Source organism: Chiloscyllium plagiosum, chromosome 39 (genome assembly GCF_004010195.1).
Source record: "Chiloscyllium plagiosum isolate BGI_BamShark_2017 chromosome 39, ASM401019v2, whole genome shotgun sequence".
In the NCBI taxonomy this organism is placed as follows: domain Eukaryota; kingdom Metazoa; phylum Chordata; class Chondrichthyes; order Orectolobiformes; family Hemiscylliidae; genus Chiloscyllium; species Chiloscyllium plagiosum.
In genome coordinates this window covers 5,177,870-5,200,370 of record NC_057748.1, presented here as the reverse complement: position 1 = coordinate 5,200,370, position 22,501 = coordinate 5,177,870, and the positions used below count along the sequence as shown (strand labels likewise).

Sequence of the window (22,501 nt, the reverse complement as noted above, 5' to 3'; positions counted from 1 at the left end):
AAAATGAACAGTAGCAGCCTTGAGGCTATCACACTCAAACAGACTTCAGAATGCAGATCAATGCAATGTAACACCAAAGGAAACTTCCAAATTCCCTTTATAACTCCTCCCAGCTTTAGGCTGTGATATTATTTTCTTGAAAAGAAAATGTTGACCCCAATAAGTTCTACAACTGTGGCAGAGAGGTGTGCCACTTTCTTTCTGCTGTACCTCCCTCTAAAAATGCTGCTTATCGCATTTTTAATCAGACATCCGCTTATTCAGTAAAGTGGGTTCACTAGTCAATTTAATCACCACCAGAGATTAGGACAGGCTGGTCACAATGGTAACCAGTCAGCAAGGAAGTACCACTGGGCATTGGAACTAGTAACAGTCCAATGGGCAGAATGGCCACCAGGCCCCTAATAACAAGCAAGGATGGGTAACAGGTGACAATTAAAATCCCTGCATTTCTGAATATTTTTCAATCAACCCTTTCAGACACACTTCTGGAACAGGTAGGACTTGAACCTATGCCTTCCAGCTCAGAGGCAGGGACGCTACCAAGACACAATAACAGCAGTATAAATTAGTATGATGCAGAAACCCTCATTCCTTGACTGGGAATTGAAACCTGTCTACGGTGGTGAAAGCGCTGAATCTTAACCACTAAACCACAAGGGAAACATAAATACTTTATCCCTTGACCAGCACGGCTAACAGTAGATCTTTTTTCATCAACCTATTCAAACATATGACACATCTCGGGAGCAGATGGGTCTAGAACCCAGGCCCTTTGGCACAGGCGCAGGGATACAAATGTTGCAGCAATGGAATTCAAAACCACAATTTGATAAAAGTTGGAGCTCAAGTTCAGCACCTTAGATTGCTCAGCCACACTACCCTGTTACAGTCTGTTAAATGGAGAATGCATGGAGTGACAATTCCCAGTACCATCACTGCTTAGCAAGGGAATGTCAGACACAAGGTTGACCTAAATCAAGGCAGGCTACTATATACATCTGTTTTAAGTGTTTAGGATCTAGGTTAAAGTCCAAAAGGTCTGAGCTAAGTTACAAAACACTCCTGTTTATGAATTCCTAAAATAAGTGAAGTTAAGATCAGGTCAATCATATTTCAAATAAATTGGATCAATATTGTGTACACAGTCAGACACAAATCAAAGTTATGCTGCAACAATGCTATTGCCTGGGGGAGTAAAGTTGAAATGCTTCACAATAATGCCTGGCACATTCCATGATCACAAATAATTCTTAGTTTTTAATATTCTTTAATATTTAAATATTCTTAATATTTAAAAGTTACGTCGTGTATTGCTGCAATTCCCTTCAAAATTCCAGATTATTCGAATATTCCCACTGCCAATTTATTGAAAGTTAACAAATTTCAGGTAACCAGGTCCCAATCATGTTACGTTGGCCCCCGTCAGCCTGACCCTGGCTGTTGAACCTTCCCTCTCCAGACCAGTGTAGCTAAAGATGAAATTTTAAATGAAACTAACACAGACAACCTCTTGCTCATGTCTTAAAATTTCGAATTTTAAAAATAGATGATGGCAAAGGTGAACTTTCAATCCTGATCTGAAATGCATAATTTACTCCACCTAAAGGCTTGACTTGCGGAGTTCTGAATGCCAAATAGATAATTCAAACAGTAGAACTAAAACAGTGCTTAGTGCTTTCGACCTCAACGTGAAAGACCCATTCAGTGCAGGGAAATATAACTGAGAACAAAACAGTTATTTAACAGTGACAAAAATAGAAATTGCTGGAAAAGATCAGCAGGTCCAGCACCACTGGGGAGGGAAATCAGAGTTAACGTTTCGGGTTGAGTGACCCTTCCTCAGATGCTGCCAGACTTGCTGATCTTTTCGAGCAATTTCTACTTTTGTCAGTCATTTAACAATATCTATTCACATTTAACTTTTAAATAAGTGACTTACCACAATTATGGACTTTTGCTACTTTTAGTCCTTAACATTTAGAGAGGTATTAACTTCACTGAAAAGCTTCTGTTGCTTTCGCTACTTGCTTCCAAACCCATGATGTATTGATCTATAAAAAAAGAGAAATGCTGGAGACACTCAGCAGTTCTGGCAGTATGTGTGCAGAGAGAAAACCAGTTGATGTTCTGGGTCGCCGATCTTTCATCAGAAACAATAAATAAGCCATTGACCTAAAATATAAACTCTGCTTCTCTCCACAGATGCGGCTTGAACGGCTGAGTATTTCCTGTTTCTGCTTTAGATTTCCAGCATCTGCAGCATTATACTTTGGTGTGTGAGGACATTAACACCAAAACGTTGCCAACATACACATTCTGGAATTTTCACCTCGCCCAACTCTCTAACATGCACTGAACATTTATCTGTGAAAAGGTGATGCCCCATTTCACATTAACTAAGCTCGCAGCGATTGTCATGGTCAGACCTACAGTGTGGAGGGGGTCACTTGGCTACACGCACAACAGCTGCATCACATGCTTGGTACCAGGACCACCTCTGGAAACAGGAGATCAAACCGGCTATCCTCGGGATTCCAGTGACCTGCCAGGGAAAAAAGATAAGAGAGCTGCACAGTGCGCATCTGATAATAATGATCCAAACATAACATCTGCATATTAAACACTTCCTTGTCTGTATAAGGATCTCTAAAATAAGGAAGTTTGATCCAATAAGGATGTCAAGGGTTTTGGGTAGAGCTTAAAAATGTATTGCTGGAAAAGCGCAGCAGGTCAGGCAGCATCAAAGGAACAGGAGAATCGATGTTTCAGGCATACGGCCTTCTTCAGGAGTTTTGGGTAGAGACAAGAAAGTCAAATAAAGCTCACATTAGATCAACCACGATCTTATCGAATAGTAGATTAAACTTGAAAGGCTGAATGCCCCTCATGCTTCTATTTCATATGATTTTATGAATTATACACTGAGCCCAAGCAAGTCATAACATTTATATAAGTTCTATGATTTCAGAGAATGGTTACAGCACAGGAGGAGGCCACTTGGTCCCTCATGCCTGTGCCGGCTCTCCAAATGAGCAGTGCACTTGGAGCCACTCCCTGCCTGCTCCATGTAAATCTGCAGATTCTTCCTTTTCAGATAACAATCCCATTCTCTCCAGAATGCCTCCATCTCCATCTCCACCACACTCTCAGGCAGCACATTCCAGACCCCAACCACTTTCTACATTAAAATGTTTCTTTTTTTCCTTCACTTGTTCTGCATTGCTGCTACCATCAATTCTGTAAATTTCGCAAATTTCTCAATCCTACCAGCAATGGGAACAGTTCCTTCCTTTCTACTCTGTCCAGACCCTCATGATTTTGAATACCTTCATGCATTATGATGGTAATTGGATACCATTCTATGTTAGTGACCAGCTTTGTACTGATCAGGAGTAAATCTCAGTGCAATGACATTACAACAGTGATTATACTTCAAAAATGGATACGGTAGCATAATGGTTATGTTACTGGACTAGTAATCCTAAAACTTGGACTAATAATCCAGAGAGATAAGTTTAAATTCCACTGGAGAGTTTACATTTAATTAAATAAATTTGTAATAAAAACGCTGGCTTAAGTAATAGTGACAAACTGTCTGATTACCATAAAAAGCTATCTGATTCACAGGTGTCTGTTAGGGAAACCTGCTGCCCTACCCAGTCTGGAATGACACAAATGGAGCATTTGACTCTTAACTGCCCTCTGAAACAAGCTGGCAAGCCACTCAGTTGCATTCAAGACACCTCAAGGGCAGTTCGGGTTTGGCAACAAATGTTGGATTAAAAATGTGAAGTATTCATTAGCTGTGAGCTACTTCAATGTGGCATAAAAGTCAATTTAAATCTTAGTGCTCCAAGTACGATGCTTATAAAACACAAAAGCAATGTTCTTAGTAAATATTTGACCTTTTTTTGTTCATTCCCCCTCCTCCATCAACTCTCCTCAGCTTTCATTTTTCTGAAGGCTGCACATTTTGCCAGTTGATGACTCAGATGCCTGTCTAGTACTTTGGGAAAAGTCGTCACCTACATTAGGTGAGCTGAAGATGGCAAGTGTTGACTTGAAGGGAGAACATTACACCACTGAGCTAGAAATTGCTGGACAGTATCAGAACTAAAGATTCAGAATCACATAAGTCTTACTGTATAGGTGGCCATTTAGCCCATCGTGCCTGCACTGGCTCTTCAAAATGTGCTAATCCCCTGCTATACCTCTGTCCATCATTTCCATCCAAATAATTGTCCAATGCTCTTTGAATGCCTCCAATGAACCTGCCTCCACCAGAATTCAAGGCAATACATTCCATATGCCAACTACTCACCGAGTGAAAATATTTTTCTCACACCATAATACACAATTTTACTCATAAGTTGATCTCCTGATCCACAAACATTGAGGGCAATTATACAACACCAAGCCCCTGACTCCCCAGAGATCTGCAAAGATCAGGAAGCAAAACTGGCAGTTTATAGAAAGTTATTTTAAAATGCCAGACCAAGAGTGAAGTTAAAACATGTTCACTACTCAGGTTTACTTCAGGACCTGTCCAGTGCAATGTGGACTCAGGGGAAACCTGAGAGAGGTTTATAAAATAATTCAAGGGCTGGATAGCTTCAGTATCACAGTAGTCCAGTTTGACATACAGACTTTAAACTCATGTCCTCTCCAAAGAGTACAAACTGTCTCTATGTTGGATGGCTTGTATTTTCCCATGAAAGAGGCAAGCCTCTGGAAACTGAGCCAGCTGATGAGATGGCTGCTATTTTTTTCTGTGACACTCTCCAAAGGGAGTCAAACCAGTCTCTAGTAGGTCAGAGATTGGATTAGATAGAATGGTTGTGGCTTTGCACATAACTACGACTCACATCTGTATGGTGCCTTGAACATAATAAATGTTCCATGTGCTTTATGACACCAAAAGTTTCTTTCATTTCTATAGTGCCTTGCAGATCATTAAACTGCTTCACTGCTAATGATATACAGGAAAACAAAACTGCTTGCAGCAGGCTCTCATAAACATGTGATACTTGCCAGATAATCTGGTTTTGTACCTAAACTGACTGATACATATTGACCCAGAGCATTGAGGATAAGTCGCCTTCCCTACCAGAAATAACGTCATGGGTATTTTTTATAACCACCTAAGAGAGTTGGCAAGGCCTTGGTTCAGGATCAGGAGGGAGGGGTTGTCATCCACTAAAACATGAAGGGATGAACAGGTGATTGATATATTCATTAAGGGTTAATTGGATTTAATGACATCAATGCTCTTGATGCCTTTACAGCAGTGGGCATTGCGGGGGATACTGTGCTTCATTTCCCTGTCCAGCTGCACTTTGATTTTAGTCCCTTCCTGCTCTCCCTACACTACCCCAACACCACTACACCCCCACCTCATATGGTTTGCATTGCCCATAATGGGCTTTGCTTGTCAACACTCAACTGGATACCGAGGTGCTTTTACTGGTGGTGGTTACTAGTTTAAAAAAAAGCAAAAGCACCAAAAGCATTTTGGTGGTGGGATAGCACTTCTGGGTAGAAAAAAAATTAGGTTTATGAAGAGGCCCTCTTGTGGCACAGTGGTAGTGTACCTACCCCTGTACCAGAAGGCTCAGGTTCAAGTGCCATCTGCTCCAGAGATGTGAAGTAACATCTCTAAACAGGTTAATTAGAAAAACTGTGTTTGAACTAGTTGTATAAATATGAGCAGCTGGTAATCATTGAGGTATGAGATCTATATGATCATAGAATTCCTACAGTATGAAGCAGGCCATTCGGCCCATCAAGTCAACACTGACCATCCAAGCAGCATCCCACCCAGACTCATCATATCCCTGTAACCTTGCAATTCCCATGGCTAATCCATCTAGCCTGAACATCCCTAGACACTATGGGGTAATTTAGTATGGCCAATCCACCCAACCTGCACATCTTTAGCCCAAGGGAGGAAATTGGAGCACCTGGAGGAATCTCACACAGACACAGGGGAGAATGTACAAACTCCATACAGTCACGTGAGGGTGGAATCGAACCTAGATCTCTGGTGCTGTGAAGCAGCAGTGCTAACCACTAAGCCATTGTGCTGCCTATTATGGACTGTGGTTAACTGAAATAAAGATCTCACTGGATGTGTGGACTTCATCTCTACTTAAACATGGTTTATCTTCTAGTGTGTAACAGCAGGAGTACACCATTTGATCCTTTGAGTCCATTCCACCATTCAACTAGATCATGACAAATCTTATATCACTTCATACCTTTAAGCATTAGAAGTCTATTAATCGCTATCTGGAATATACAAGTTATTGAGTTTCCACATCTCTCTGGGGTAAAGAATTTTACAGATTTACCATCCACTGAGCCAAGAAATTCTCCCTCATTCTTAAAAGACCTACTTCTTATTCTGAGACTGTGCCCTGTTCTACAATCCCCACCAGCCAAGGGAAACTTCCTTGCTGCACCTACCTTGTCAAGTCCTGGAAGAACTTTGCATGTTTTCACGAGATCAGCTCTCTCTTCTAAACTCTAGAGTGATGTGGAGGTGACCACATTAGATTGGGGTGGACAAAGTCACAAGTCACACGACACCAGGTTATAGTCCAAAAGATTTATTTGAAGTCACAAGCTTTTGGAGTGCTGCTCCTTTATCAGTTGGACTACAACCTGGTGTCATGTGACTTCTCACTAAACTCTAGAGAACAAAGACCCAGTCTCCTCAATTCCTCCTCACAGAACATAATCCTGCTGTCCCAGATAACAGCCTGATTTAAAGTTTCATCAGAAAGAGGGCACGTTTGACAAAGCAGCAACCCCTCAGTGCTGCAGTGTCAGCTTTAACACTTGTGCTCAAGTCCTAGAGTGGAGCTATAACTAACAACTCAGTGACTGAGAGGTGAGAGCTGCTATTACTGAGACACAGCTAACTCACAAGCTAACTAAAGCAATATTAGCGCAGATGACCAAAGGTCTTGCAAAACAGGAAGCTTTCAAGGAAAGTGTTTTAGAGAAAGACTGACAGGATGAGAGATAGGAGAATTTCTGAGCTTATTAGTTTCTCTCAACTCAGTTAAATTATGTTTGAAGCTTATCTCAGTGTCAAATATAACACCGACCAGTTTAGTTCAGCCTCAGACAGAGGAGGAGTGATGGAGTTGGTGACAAAGGAGTCAGGACTGAAGATAATGGTGTCAATATTTCCATTATTTAATTGACAGGCAGTAGTTTCTGTAACACATGGTCCACGTGGCCTTCTGGACTGTTTTCAATCACTTCTGATTATTGGAGGGCAATTTTCCAAGAGAATTCTTCATCTATATTAATTCTAAGGTTTTCTCTTTACTTTTTGCCATCTCTATTCATGGGACAATAACTATATTGTTAAGATACCAGATGAACAGCATAGTTTAGTATCTAGTAGTTTACTGTATAACGTTTATAAAGAGAGGCTGCCCCTGCTTAATTTCACTCAATTAGTTTCATTGTTTTAACTGATTTATTAAAAGAGCACGGAGATAGAATACATTTGTATTCTTTTTTGCAGTCTTGAGTAGTCAGTGTTCCACATGTATATGGGGGTTATATTATAGCCCCTTTTTAGTTAGTCAAAGCAGGGTTCACCCCCACACTGAAGGCCTTTCCCCAGCCGGTGGACAGTGCAGGGCCTGGACAGCATTAACTCTGCCCTGAGCGGCATTTTAAAGTTTGTAAGTTTCATTTGATCATTTGATTTTTTTTTTACAGTCCCTCTTTTACTTTGTCTTAATTTGGTTGATTTTGTTCAATCGTTTTGAAAAGAGCACAATGAGAGACTGTTGCCACAGTGGAGTGGCTGAGAGGAATCGGACATTTATAATGCTGCATTCTGGAAATAAGTATATTAGCAAGAAAAATATTAAGAGTCTAGTTTCATACTTCACCAGCTGGTTTAGAATCAAATTAACACTCCCAGGAGATGAATTGGCTGCTGTGGTTTAAGGTGAAGGGTGGGAGGAGGAAGTCAGGCTTGACAACCAGCTTGTCAATTTGATACAGCGCATTTGTAAATTTGTCTCACAAGTTATTAAGTCAGTACAATATGAAAACGGTTTAACCGATTCCTGCTGCCATCCTGAGACCTACGAGTAGCTGTTGTGTTGCTGCCTGCGGCGAGCTGTCCTCATTTTCTCAAAGCGTGCCTCCATCTCTTCTAGGACTTTAGGTGTGTATCTCACCACCAACTTCACCGTGCCTTGCGCAGCTTTCAACAACTCCACGGCCTTCTCATGCTGCTCTCCCTCCACGCTCTGAATACAAAGAGGCAGCAAGATAAAAAGAAAGGAAAATTTAACACCATTCTGCCACCCTCAATCCCTCACTTGGTGCGTTGAATTCCAATACACATATTGACAATTCAGTTGTGTATGTGCACACACACCAAAGCCAAAGAAGGGATCAGGGATGCAATCAGAATGTTCTGCAGCCATATAAATTGCTCTATTAGAAATAGAAGGGAGTTAAACTCATCTATGACTCATCATCATAAGCTTGTTATCCTACATGTGATTCCAGACTCATATTAAAGTGGTTGACTCTTAACCAGTCTCTGAATTGACCTATGGGTTCAAAGGCAACTAGGGATGTTCAGCCAGTGTCGGTCTTGCCAGTGACACCCACATTCCATGCAAGAATTATAAGAATCATGACTTGACTGCATAGCCAGCAAAGTACAGTACTCTAATGGGCTCTTATAGCTGTGCAGATAATTTACCAACATTGACATATCCACAAAGTGCCTAAATGTATATGAGAGTCAAAAAAATGAAAAAATCCAGCATTGCACAAGGTGCCTTAAAAGCTGTCAATCCATTTCACCAGAGGTTCCCACCAGCCAGAAGATACCACTTGACCTTGACAATTCTTCAGAGGAAAGGAAACCCAAGGAAAGAAGTGGGATTGAGAGGGCTCTTTGTGGAAACAGAGCCTAGCTTAAAATACAATTCGGCAAAACATCAAGGCAATAACTGAGCTGGTTAAACATTGCCAATGGCATCCAGAAAAGATTAATCAAACCCAAGATAGATCTTGTCTTACTAGTCTTTAAACTGTGGTATAAAGTTCTGGTTAGATTCTACACAGAATAACTATGTTCAGTTTTGGGCACCTCACCTCACCTCAGAAAGGATACATTCGCATTGGAGAGGGTGCAGTGTAGGTTCACCAGAATGATACCTGAGCTAAAAGGATCAAGATATGAGGTTAGCAAAGACCAGGCTTGGGGAGGATCTTGCAGCACAGCAATAGCCCTATCTCTGGGCCACAAAGTCCGAATTCAAGTCCGACCTCAGGATGTGTTAACCACAGCGTTGTGTCATAACACATCCAAAAAGAAAAAGACTGGGGGCTTGTATTTCTTCGAGTCCTGAAATTCAAGAGGTGATCAAATTAATGTCTTAGGATTTGATAGGATTTATAGAGGGAAATATTTACTGTGGTTGGGGAATCCAGAAAAGTGGAGGGGAAGACTCCTAACACTGGAGCTGGGTTATTCAAGGCTGATGTCAGGAAGCACAAAGAATACTTTGTGAAAATTTGGGTTTCTTTCCTCCAAAGAAGCTGTAGCTGCAGGGCTCAACCAAATGTTCAAGCCTAAGACTTTTTAAAAACTAATTCAGTAATAGGATGTGGGAGTCACTTGGTGGGCCAGCATTTATTGCTCACCCATAATTGCTCTTACGATTGATATTTTTAGACATGCCTTTTGCTTTTTTGTCCACTGTAGCTTTTGCTTATGGCCAGTACCACTTCCTCTGCCAATTTTTCCACGAAACCTTTGAATTTCTCTCGCCCTCTCACCTGTGTGAGACCTTCCCTTCATATTGATCTTCCTTCTCTCCACATTCTTCAGTGTAAAATTTCTACCTTCTTTCAGTTCTGAAGAACATTCATATTTGATTCAAAATGTTAACACAGTTTCTCTTGCCACACAGGCTACCAGAGTTGCTTCATATATGCAGTACTTTTGTTCTCTGTATCAGATTTCCAGAATCAGCAGTTTTTTGTTTTCATTGATATATTTTTGTTGAGTTAGGATATTAAGGGTTACAGTACAAGGTGGGTAAATGCAGTCAAGACACAGATCAGTTATGATCTAACTGAATGATGGAATGGGCCCAAAGGGTTGCCTGGCTTCCTCCTGTTCCTATAATGGTCAATTATGAAGATGCCTCATTTTGTTTTTAAGTGGTTCATTTGAAGACTGAGAATGGAAATTACAGGGTCAGGCAGCATCCATGGAGAGAGAGCAAGCTAACGTTTTGAGTCTAGATGACTCTTCATCAGAGCTAACGTGAAGTGGAGAGGGGGAAACATTTATGCAATAGTTGGGGGGGAGCAAGGGAAAGACAGAGACAGAGAGAAGAAGAAAGAAAGGACGCTGATAGTGCAGGTTAAGTGATCGGAATGTGAGAATGGCCAGACTGGAAAGAAGAGAGTCCCATTGGAATGGGGGGGTGGGGGAAGAGGACATGGTGACATAGAATGCAACAAGTAAAGTTAAAGAAAAGGGAAGTTGTGGGAGTGGATTCACAATCTGAAGATGTTGAACTCAATATTAAGTCTGTTAATAAGTTCTTTTAAAGGGTTCATTAAAAAGACATTGGGTTTTAAAGATACTTCTTGGAAGCCACACGTTTTAAGCTAACTAGGATTTATTGTAAAATCTGCATTTTTTTTTTATTGTGTATTGAAATGGGAAATGGACTATTTATAAAAATCTAGGATTGTGGAAAAGATTGCTGCACGTTTTAAAAGCTAGTTAGCTGTCATTCAGTGTATGTGCTATTTACAGTGCTGTTTGTTCAAGCAGTGGCGGGGGGAGTGCACTTACAGAGCAGCTGAAGCCTTGGGGTGTGTATGAGGGGAGATTTGACTGGCGTTGAAGAGGGTGGTGCTGGAAAAGCACAGCAGGTCAGGCAGCATCCAAGGTGCAGGAGGATCAACATTTCAGGCATAAGCCCTTCATCAGGAGATACGACTGGCAACAAGTAGCTGGTCAGTCTGTGAAATGGTGCTTAGTTGTCAACAACAAAGGCCTTTTGTCTACCAACATCTGTGTGATTGGCTCAGAGGCTTCAAAACTAGAGCACGTAGATATAGGGTGAGAGGGGAAAGATATCAAAGAGACCCAAGGGCAACTTTTTCAAGCTTAGGGTGGTATGTGTTTGGAATGAGCTGCTAGAGAAAGTGGTGGAGGCTGCTAAAATTACAGCAGTTAAAAGGCATCTGGACGGGTATATAAATATGAAGGGTTTAGAGGGATATGGACCAAATGCTGGGAAATGGGAATAGATTAGATTAGGATATCTGGCCGGCATGGACAAGTTGGACCAAAGGGTCTGTACATCTCCATGACTCTATGAGGTAGCTGAACAGATTAGGAGAAGAAGCCACCAAATCTCTGGAAAGGAAGGAGCTGTCTTTCTCTCTGCAGAATAAAAATCTCAAGACTGAAAAAATCCAGTTTATTTCCCATCATCAGTTGCTGTAAACCATGATTCTTAACCAATAAATCAGAGACTTCATAAAGTGAACCAATCGTTATGGACTGAAGAAGGGTCACTGGATCTGAAACAGTAACTCTGCTATCTCTCCCAGACCTCCACATTTTTCCAGCGATTTCTGTTTTTGTTTTGATTTCTAGCATTCACAGTTTTTTTTTAAGCTAATGGAATGTTGGTCCTTATTTCAAATAGACTGTAGTATAAGAATTGGGAAGTCTTACTGCAAATATACAAGGTGCTGGTGAGACCATATCTGGAGAGCTATAAGCAGGTCAGGTCCTGTTACGGAAGGAAACATGTCATTTCATTGGATGCAGTTCGAAACAGGTTCACTCGGATGATCCCTTGCATGGAGGGATCCTCTTATGAGCAAAGGTGAAGCAAGTTGACTCTACTCACCAGAGTTTAGAAGGATGAGAGGTGCTCTCATTGAAACATACAGGATTCTGAAGGGGTTTGACAGGCTCAATGTTATTAGAACGTTTCCTCGCATGGGAGACTCTAGGGCCAGAAAGCACAGTCTCAGAATAAAGGGGTCTCAATTTTAGATTAAGATGAGGAATTTCTTCTTTCAGAGAGTTGGGAGCCTTTGGAGCTCCATGCCATGGACAGGTGCAAGGGCAGAGTCCTTGTGTATATTTAAGGCTGCACTGGATAGATTCATGATCAGTTGGAGAAGCCAGGGTTACAGGAAAAGGACAGAAAAGTGGACGTGAGGAATGTTGTATCAGCCATGATCCTACTGGAGGGGCTGAATGGCCTACTCTTGTTCCTATTTCTTATGGTCTTATGTTTTCTTTTAATTTATGTGTGTGGGTTCGTGCACACGGGTCTGTGTGTGTATGTGTGTTGGGGTTATTTGGAAGGATGCATATTTATATTTTCCTATTTCCAACTGCACGTTAATCAGATTTAGATATTTGCTGAATTAAATTTTGTTTTATGACAAATTAATAATTTTGCTGATTGTCTTAAACAAAAAACTGGCTGACAATTTTTATTTTTCTAAAGCTAGTAAATTTATTTTGTGTCCTGTGGAGTTGTGGGAATAGTGGGAGGTAACATTTCTGGTCAACAAAGGAAAATCGGAGACATTATATACCTTTTTGGCCTTTAGCCAGCTTCACCCATTTTCTGCTACCAGTCACATTCATCAGAAATAAGTAAAACAAGTAAACCTCAACACTCACCACACCGTTTACTGAGAGTAACTGGTCCCCCCGTTTAAGACCTCCATGTCTGTCTGCGACCCCTCCAGGTATAATTCGGGATATATAGATTGGGGAGTTCTGTTCCTTCCCGCCCATTATGTTGAAGCCAAGACCTTCCTCTGTTTTAGGAAGTTCCACAACTCGGGGATGTGCGTGTCCCTCACTGGCTGCAAATGCTGCAACTGTTGCCTGGGATACGGAAAGAAAGAGAGGAAAACAGATTAACCGACGCACAGTTGAGAGTATTTTCTCTGTAGGAAAGAGTAATTTGCATAGACATAGAGCTTTTCAGAGAGATCCCAAAGGGCTTTGCAACCTGTGTCGATCTTTTTGAAATTGAGTTCTGTTATACTCCAAGAAACATGGCAACCAATGCACATCCAGCAACATCTCACAAACATCAAGGGTAATGACAAGATAGTCTTTCTCTTAAACGTCAGTTGAGGGAAAAATGTGGCAAGTTCACAGGGGACAACTCCATGTCACTTATAGAGTCACACAGCATGGAAACAGACACTTTGGTCCAACCAGTCCATGCTGAACATAATCCCAAACTAAACCAGTCCCATTGACTGTTGCTGGCCGATATCACTCCAAACATTTCCTATTCAGGTATTCAGCAATGTCTTTTAAACATTGTAACTCTGCCTGCATCAACCACTTCATCTGGAAGTTCATCCCATATGCATATCACCCTCTGTGTAAATCTCTCTCCTCTCACTTAAAAAAAAGTGCCTCCTAGTCTTGAAATACCCCTCCCTAGGGAAAAAAATGCCTACGATTCATCTTATCCATACCCCTCATGACTTTACAAACCTCTATGAGGCCACCCCACAACATCCTATGCTCCAGTGAAAAAGGTCCCAGCCGATCCAGCCTTTCTTTACAATTCAAACCTTCCAGACCTGACAACATTCCGGTAGATCTCTTTTGAACACTCTCAAGTTCAATAATATCCTTCCTATAACTGCACTCAGTACTCCAGAAGAGGGCTCACCAATGTCCTGTACAACCTCAACATAACTTCCCAACTTCTATACTCAAAGAACTGAGTAATGAAGGCAAGCGTGCTAAACGCTTTTTTAACCACCGTGTATGTGATGCAAACTTCAAAGCATTTTGTTCCCCAGTCCCTTCTGCTCTACAACACCACCCCTCCCATTAATTGTATAAGTCCTACCCTTGTTTGTTTTACTAAAATTCAATATTTCGCAGTTATCCGAATTGAAATCCATTTTGCCATTTTTCTGCCCATTGACCCATTTAGAACATAAAACAGTACAGCACGGTAAAGGCCTTTTGGCCCTCGATGTTGTGTTGACTTTTTATCCTTCTCTAAGATCAGACTAACCTACATAACCTTCACTGTAATAACTTCCTTGTGCCTATTCAAGAGACGCTTAAATGTCCCTAATGTCTCTGACTCTACTACCACTGCTGGCAGAGCATTCCATGCACCCACCACTCTCTGTGTAAAGAATCTACCTCTAACACCATCCTCAAACCTTTCTTCAATTATCTTATAATTATGTCCCCTCATGATGGCCATTTCCGCCTTGGAAAAAAGTCTCTGGCTATCCACTCTATCTGTGCCTCTTATCATCTTGTATACCTCTATCATCTTTCTTTGTTCCAATGAGAAAAGCCTTAGCCCCCTCAAACTTTATTTATAAAACATGCCCTCCAATCCAGGAAGCATCCTGGTAAATTTCCTCTGCACCCTGTCTAAAGCTTCCACATCATTTCTATAGTGAGGCAACAAGAACTGAACACAATATTCCAAGTGTGGTTTAACCAGGGCTTTATAAAGCTGTAGCATAACCTCGTGGCTCTTAAACTCAATCCTGCTACTAATGAAAGCCATCACACCATACTCCTTTTTCACAACCCTACTAACTTGGGTGGCAACTTTGAAGGATGTGGATGCCAAGATATCTCTGTTCCTCCCCACTGCCAAGAATCCTGCCTTTAACCATGTATTCTATACTCAAATTCGACCTTCCAAAATGTATCATTTCACACTTTTCCAAGTTGAATTCCATCTGCCACTTCTTAGCCTACCTCTCCATCCTGTCAATGTCCCATTGCAACCTACAACAGCCCTCCACAGTATCCACAACTCCACCAACCTTTGTGTCATCGGCAAACCTGTTAACCACCCTTCCACTTCCTCATCCTAGTCATTTATAAAAATCACAAAGACCAAAGGTCCCAGAACCGACCCCTGCAGAACACTGCTGGTCACTGAGGTCCAGGCTGAATACTTTCCACCTACTACCACCCTTTGTCTTCCGTGGGCCAGCCAATTCTGTATCCCATGCATTCTTACTTTCTGAATCAGCGTACCACAGGAAACCTTATCAAGCACCTTGCTAAAATCCATATACACCACAGCCATTGGTCTCCCTTCATCAATGTATTTTGTCACATCTTCAGAGCATTCAATAAGACTTGCAAGGCATGACCTGCCCCTCACAAAGCCATGCTGACTATCTCTAACCAAACTATGCTTTTCCAAATAATCATAAATCCTGTCTCTCAGAATCCTTTTCAATGATTCACAGATGTAAGACTGACTGGCCTGCAATTCTGGGCTTATCCCTATTCCCCTTCTTGAACAAAGGAATAACATTTACCACCCTCTGGTACTACTCCAGGGGACAGTGAGGATGCAAAGATCATCACCAAAGACGCAGCAATCTTTTCCCTCACTTCCTGTAGCAATTTTGGGTACATCCAGTCTGGCCCAGGGGACTTATCTATCCTCATGCTTTCCAAAATTTCCAGCACATCCTCCTCCTTAACATCAACCTTTTCAAGCATATCAGTCTGTTTCATGCTGTCCTTACAAACGACAAGGTCCCTTCTAGTGAATACTGAAGCAAAGTATTCATTAAGGACCTCCCCTACCTCCCCCAATTCCAGGTATAAGTTCCCTTCACGATCCCTGATTGACCCTACCTTCACTCTGGCCATTCTCTTCTCCCTCACATAAGTGTAGTGTGTGTTCAAACAGTCGGAGATACAAATACGTTAAATAAAATGTAAACCCTGATCATTAATTAACACAGAGAAGTTGGTCCCATTGCTTCAGTGTTCCCAGTCTGTCTGCAACCCCTTTGGGGGCAAGGTGGAATAAATATACAGGGGTGTTCTATTTCTTCTTGTCCACTTGTCAGCTGATATTGTGAAGAACAGCCAAACAAAGTCGATGATAATCCCCTCCTGTTGACATTTAACAACATCCCCAAACCGTCAACATCCTGTGAGATGACCACTGACGAAATATAGGAGGTATAGTTAGTAAGTTTGCAGATGACATTAAAATTGAAGGTGTAGTGGACAGCGAAGAAGGTTACCTCAGAGTACAAAGGGATCTTGATCAGGTGGACAAATGAGCTGAGGAGTGGCAAATGGAGTTTAATTTAGATAAATGTGAGGTACTGTATTTTGGAAAGGAAAATCAGGACATGATTTATACATTTCATGGTAAGATCTTGGGGAGTGCTGCTGAACAAAGAGACCTTGGAGTGCAGATTCATAGTTTCTTGAAAGTGGAGTTGCAGGTAGATAGGATAGTAAAGAAGGAGTTTGGTATGCTTTCTTTTATTGGACACAGCATTGAGTACAGGAGTTGGGAGGTCATGTTGTGGCTGTACAGGACATTGGTTAGGCCGCTGTTGGAATATTGCATGCAATTCTGGTCTCCTTCCTATCGGAAGGATGTTGTGAAACTTGAAAGGGTTCAGAAAATATTTACAAGGATGTTGCCAGGATTGGAGGATTTGAGCTACAGGGAGAGGCTGAATAGGCTGGGGCTGTTTTCCCTGGAGCATCGGAGGCTGAGGGGTGACCTTATAGAGGTTTACAAAATTATGAGAGGCATGGATAAGGTAAATAGGCAAAGTCTTTTCCTTGGGGTCGGTGAGTACAGAACTAGAGGGCATAGTTTAAGATGAGAGGTGAAAGATATAAAAGAGACCTACGGGGCAACTTTTTCACACAGAGGGTGGTACGTGTATGGAATGAGCTGCCAGAGGAAGTGGTGGAGGCTGGTATAATTACAACATTTAAGAGACATCTGAATGGATATATGAATAGGAAGGGTTTAAAGGGATATGGGCCGGGTGCTGGCAGGTGGGACTAAATTAGGTTAGGATATCTGGTCAGCATGGACAAGTTGGACTGAAGGGTCTGTTTCCTTGCTGTACATCTCTATGACTCTAAACCGGTCATGTGAATATTATGCCTACAATTGTACATCAGGGCTGGGAATGCTGCAGTGAGTAACTTTCCTCCTGACTTTCCACAGCCTGTCCACCATCTATAAGATACAAGGAGGAGTCTGATGGAATACTTTCCATTTTGCTTTATGAGTGCAGCTCCAATTTCACTTCAGATGTGCTTGATAGCAACATATCAACCACCAGCAGACAGTGGCTGCAGTGTGTGCCCCATCTCCAAGTTAAAGTGCTGCAACTTGACAAATCTCCTTCCACAGCACCTTCCAAATCCATCAGCCATACTACCTTGAATGACAAGGACAGCAGATGCATGGGAACGCCAGCACCTGCAGGATCTGCACTAATTCACTTGCTACTCTGATTTGGAACTGGCACACTGTTCCTTCACTATTGCTGGATCAAAATCCTAGACCTTTCTTCCTAAAAGCACTGGGAGTGTGCCTACTCTGAATGGACTGGAATAGTTTAGGAATGCAGCTCATCACCATCTTCTCAATGATGTGCAGGTGCTGGTGTTGGACTGGGGTGGACGCAAGTCAGACGTCACACGACACCAGGTTATAGTCCAACAGGTTAAGTTGAAATCAGAACCTTTCAGAGCACTACTCCTTTGTCAGGTGAATCTGAGGAAGGATCAGCATTCTGAAAGTTTGTGATTTCAAATAAACCTTTTGAACTATAAGCTGGTGTCATTTTCTCAAGAGGTTCAGGTGTAACCTTATAGAGGTTTATAAAATCATGACAGGTATAGATAAGGTGAATGGCAGATGTTTTTTCCCCTCGGGTTGAGAATTTCAAGACTGGGGAAATATTTTTTAAGGTGACAGGAGAGAGAAGGATTTAAAAAAAGACATGAGGGGCAATCTTTTGTGGTTTGTGTGTGGAATGAACTTCCAGAGGAAGTGGTTGATACAAGTATAGTTTCAATATTTAAAAGACATTTGAATGAGTAAAGATTAAGAAATGTTTGGAGGGATATGGGCCAAGCGCAAGTAGGTGGGACTAATTTAGTTTAGGATTATGGTTGGCATGGACTGATTGGACCGAAGGGTCTGTTTCTGTGCTGTATAACTCTAACTAGTGAAAGGGAACAAATGGTTGCCTTACCAATAAGGTGCATAATCCGAGAATGAATAATTAATTTTTAAAAATTGATTGGAGGTTGTTTCATTTGGTGGGACAGTCCAGGGCAAGAAAGCATTATCTTAAAATTTGAGTCAGGCTATTCAGGGCTAACCTCAGGAAGTACTTCGTAACATAAAGATGATTGGAAATCTGACTCTCTCCACCAGAAATCTATTGTGGTTAAGGGTCAGTGGATACTTTCAAACTTGAGATTGATAGATTTTTGTCAGGCAAGGATGTTTAGTGAGATTGCTCTCAGGCAGGTATATTGGGTTAGAGTTCAGATCAGCCAGGACCTGACTGGATGGTGCAAGTGGCTGATGGCCTTCTCCAAGGTTCGCGAATACCTTGTTACTTGTGCTCAGTGAAGCTTCATGTGAGGGACCTGCATTCACCAGGCCGTGGGTACCTTGGCTGTTGCGTGAGCTCGGATCTCAGGGCTGCCGCTGATGTCAAGAGTCTCGTAAAGCTGTTCATACACCTGGAATGAGAAAAAAGGCATGGGAACATCGAAAACAGAAGCAGGGGTTAGGCTATTTTGCCCATTGAGCCTGCTCTGCCATTCTCTATGATTATAGCTGATCCTCTACCTTAACACAATACTCCTGCTCCCTCCCCAGACTCTTTGACACCATGAGCTTCTAAAAATCTATTTCTTTCTATTCCTCCACAGTGGTAGAGAATTCCATAGATTCAGCATTCTCTGCGTGAAAAAAATTGCCTTCATCTCATTCTGAAATGGTCTACTGTGTATCTAAGACCTTTTATCTAGACCCCCTGGCCAGGGGAAACATCATCATCCCTGCACCCTGTCTGTCCAGGCCTATCAGAATTGTATAAATTATGATAAGATCCCCTCTCATTCTTTTAAACTTGACTGAATACACACCCATTTGACTCAATCTCTCCTCTGGACAAATTTGCCATCCCAGGAATCCATCCATTACGTCTTCCTGCTACTCACCTTATACCACCTGCACTCAAATAAATGACAAAGCCTGTTGAGAGACAAGTTTACAGGGGAAAAGAAAACAAAAAAAAATTTCATAAGATTTCAAAAACACACCTTTTGATGCTAATACTGTGTTTGACAAAGTCAACTGCTTAAGTTAATCTGCACTGGAGCAACCACTTTTTTTTGCCACCTGCCAGGAATTCAATGCAGTTTCACCAAGTCTGTGGCTCCCACCGCATTAGCCAATTGTGCAGCCTCTGCACTGAAGTTCTCCCACAGCACCCTGTGTCATTATGGAGCAGCACAGTACTCTAAAAAAATTAATGGAATAGACTAATAACTATAATCAACCCCAGTACAAAAGACAGTCACTCGTGGATTATAATCTAATGCCGTCAGATCTCTTGTGGCATTTTCACGGTATAATTATACCAACAAAACTGTTAATCAAGTGTGGCGGGAAACACATTAAGGAAACTTGGCATCACACATACATGCTAGACTTTTACAATGACTGTGAGCTGTTCTGCCATGGACTTTCAATCAGACAGGAAAGACTCAGTATGGGTTTTAGGCGAGGTGAAGGATAATTGGAACAAAGCAGGCAGACACTTTATGGTCTGCCCTTAACCTCACTCAATATGTTAACTTTGCTCTTTACACATTTCTACATCCGCACTTAAAAACCATAGTTCGTAGGCAAACAAACAGATCCAAAATAGCACCTGCCTAAAATGGTCCTGCAGCATTTCCAGTGGCCAGTGGGTGTAATTACAGTGTGATGTTTACATATGCAATTTCCATTTCAAATGTAGGTGCAGGAATTATAACACAAAGTGTTAATGTAAGTGCATGACTTAAATATAAGAACAGACAGTAATTTTCTGTGGACAAACAATAAGTAAGTACAAGGTATTAATGGCTGATCTTCACTGATGGAAATGGACATTAAGCCCAAGTATATTCTTCAGGTTAAATTTGGGAGGGATATTCTCTATAGTACAGAAGACACAAGCCCTTGGACAAAACAATCTTATTACTTATGAGTGTGTTGACAAATTCTTAGGGATTCGAACATCAGGATTGACAGGAGATGTTTTGAAACATACTTCTTGATATGGACTGGTGAGCTATATAGAATTCACAACACAGAAACAGGCCAATTCAGATTAACAGGTCTAAACCAATGTTACATACCACAAAGGTCTTCCCTGCCCACCCCGTCCCCCCTCACCCTAACAAGATAACCTTCTATTCCTTCCTTTCTATGTGTTCATCAGCTTCACCTAAAATATATCAATGCTGTTCACCTCAACTACTCCATGTTGCAACGAGTTTTAAATTCTCACTCTGCTCTTGTTAAAACCTCGCATGTCAGAAAGAGTAAAATTCACTTTTAATCAGGTGCAATTATAAAACATCCAAATAAGCTTCTTTCCTTCGAAGGCTGAGGCATGCAGAAAGAGCAATGAAACACAAACACATTTACTGAGTTTAATGAGCACATGCAGTCAGGGTGCAAAGTTGCAATCACCAACTGGGCACTGACCTCACGGATGGCAGAGCAGAACTTGCTCTGAAGAACCCGCTGCAGCGTCTGCAGTTTCTGTGGGGGAACGTTGCCGCTTCGCTGTAACTTCTCCAGCAGCTCGATTGCTCGGGCAACATCTGGAACACACAGAAAGCAGGAATTAAACACTTGGCTTTGCAGGCGGTGCTCAAGCCTGATCTTTCTGCCCCATCCCTTTTGCGAGGTATTCTCAAATGCTGCCTCTAACTTGTTTATTGGCATGCAGCAACAGCTTCTGAAACCAATCTGGGGACGTGTGCCTCACGTGTGCCCGAAACGTCAATTCTCCTGTTCCTTTGATGCTGCCTGGCCTGCTGCACTTTTCCAGCAACACATTTTTAAGACGTGTGCCTCATTGACAGCCATTTGCAATCATTGACAGCCATTTGCAATCATTAACTTGCCCCAGTCTGCCTTCTCAGGTGGAATGTAAAAGATCTTATGCTATTGCTTGAAGAAGATTGAGAGGTTCTTTCTAGGGTTCCAGCCAACATATATCCTTCAATTAACAGCACCAAAATCGAGGGCTCAACTTTACAGCCATAACTTGAGCAGCTCTTGCCCATCCTACCTGTGCGTTGGACTGGGGTGGACAAAGTTAAAAATCACACATCAGGTTATAGTCCAACACGTTTATTTGAAAGTACAAGCTTTCGGAGCACTGCTCCTTCATCAGGCAGCTACTATGTACCTGATGAAGGGGGGAGTGCTCCAAAGGCTTGTACTTTCAAATGAACATGTCAGATTATAACCTGGTGTTGTGTGATTTTTAAACTTTATCCTACCTGTGCACATGTAAAATAGAGTGTGATGATGTTGAGTGGACCATACAAAATCATCAGTTACCCCGGAATTACGAATAATTGAGCTTGTTAAACATCCTACGAACTGTCTTAAAGATTTTGTTGTCTGCTGCATATTTGGGGCATTGGATGTGAGAAACTTCAAGTTTGTCTTATGACAAGGCAGCACAACGGTGGAAGAACTATGGGCAGCACTGCCGCCTCACAATGCCAGGGACCTGGGTTCGATTCCAGCCTTGGTGACAGTCTATGTGGAGTTTGCACGCTCTCCCTGTATCTACATGGGTTTTTTTCCCCAAGTTCTCCAGTTTTCTCCCACAGTCCAAAGATGTGCAAGTTAGGTGAATTTGCCATGGGAAATGCAGGGTTACAGGGATAGAGTAAGGGGATGGGTCTGGGTGGGATGCTCTTCAGAAGATTGGTGTGGACTTGTTGGGCCAAATGGCCTGTTTCCATGCCGTGGGGATTCTATAAAAGTGATCCTGATTTAATTTTAATTAATTCAGTAACACATGTTACTGATACATATGTGAAATATATATTATATATTACTGGAATTTATAGACATATTGCTGAAATATATACTGATAGATATAACTGAAACATATATGTTAATATATGTTTCAAATATAAACACAAGGTAAACACAATGTATACAGAAATATGTTTTAGATATATGTCAGATATAGAATTCAGTTATATATTTCACATATCTTTCAGGGATATATTTCAGTATTACTGAAATAAACATTGACATATATACCTGAAATGCGCAAAATTGATCCAGAAATTTATCTGAGAGATACAGGGCATATGACGGAAATATATCCTGATTTTTAAAAATGAGATATTTCTAAATATATACTGATACATATTTTACTATAAAGATACATTACTGAAATATATCAGCCATAAGTCGGGGGACAACCCTCTCAGTAATTGTGGACAATATCCCGAATAAACCCCACCCTCTTCCCCTAGTGGCCGATTTCCTCATGCGTATTAATAGTGTCCTCTTCGTCATTGGCCCATTCCGTTGTCAATCACGAAATG

At 41.6% G+C, this 22,501-nt stretch overlaps 1 protein-coding gene across 1 annotated transcript in view; it reads right to left on the bottom strand.

Moving 5' to 3' along the window:
• Nucleotides 1-1,819: 1,819 nt before the first annotated feature.
• LOC122542008 (protein lin-7 homolog B) overlaps nucleotides 1,820-22,501 on the bottom strand; it is a 22,020-nt gene continuing 1,338 nt past the window's right edge. Inside the window, exons 2-7 of the mRNA XM_043679301.1 lie at nucleotides 22,345-22,425; nucleotides 20,625-20,743; nucleotides 18,530-18,601; nucleotides 12,731-12,940; nucleotides 8,122-8,285; nucleotides 1,820-2,545 (exon numbers count right to left, since the gene is read on the bottom strand). Of these exons, the coding sequence (XP_043535236.1) occupies nucleotides 2,524-2,545; nucleotides 8,122-8,285; nucleotides 12,731-12,940; nucleotides 18,530-18,601; nucleotides 20,625-20,743; nucleotides 22,345-22,425 (668 nt within the window). The 3' untranslated portion in view covers nucleotides 1,820-2,523. The remainder of the gene's footprint in view (nucleotides 2,546-8,121; nucleotides 8,286-12,730; nucleotides 12,941-18,529; nucleotides 18,602-20,624; nucleotides 20,744-22,344; nucleotides 22,426-22,501) is intronic.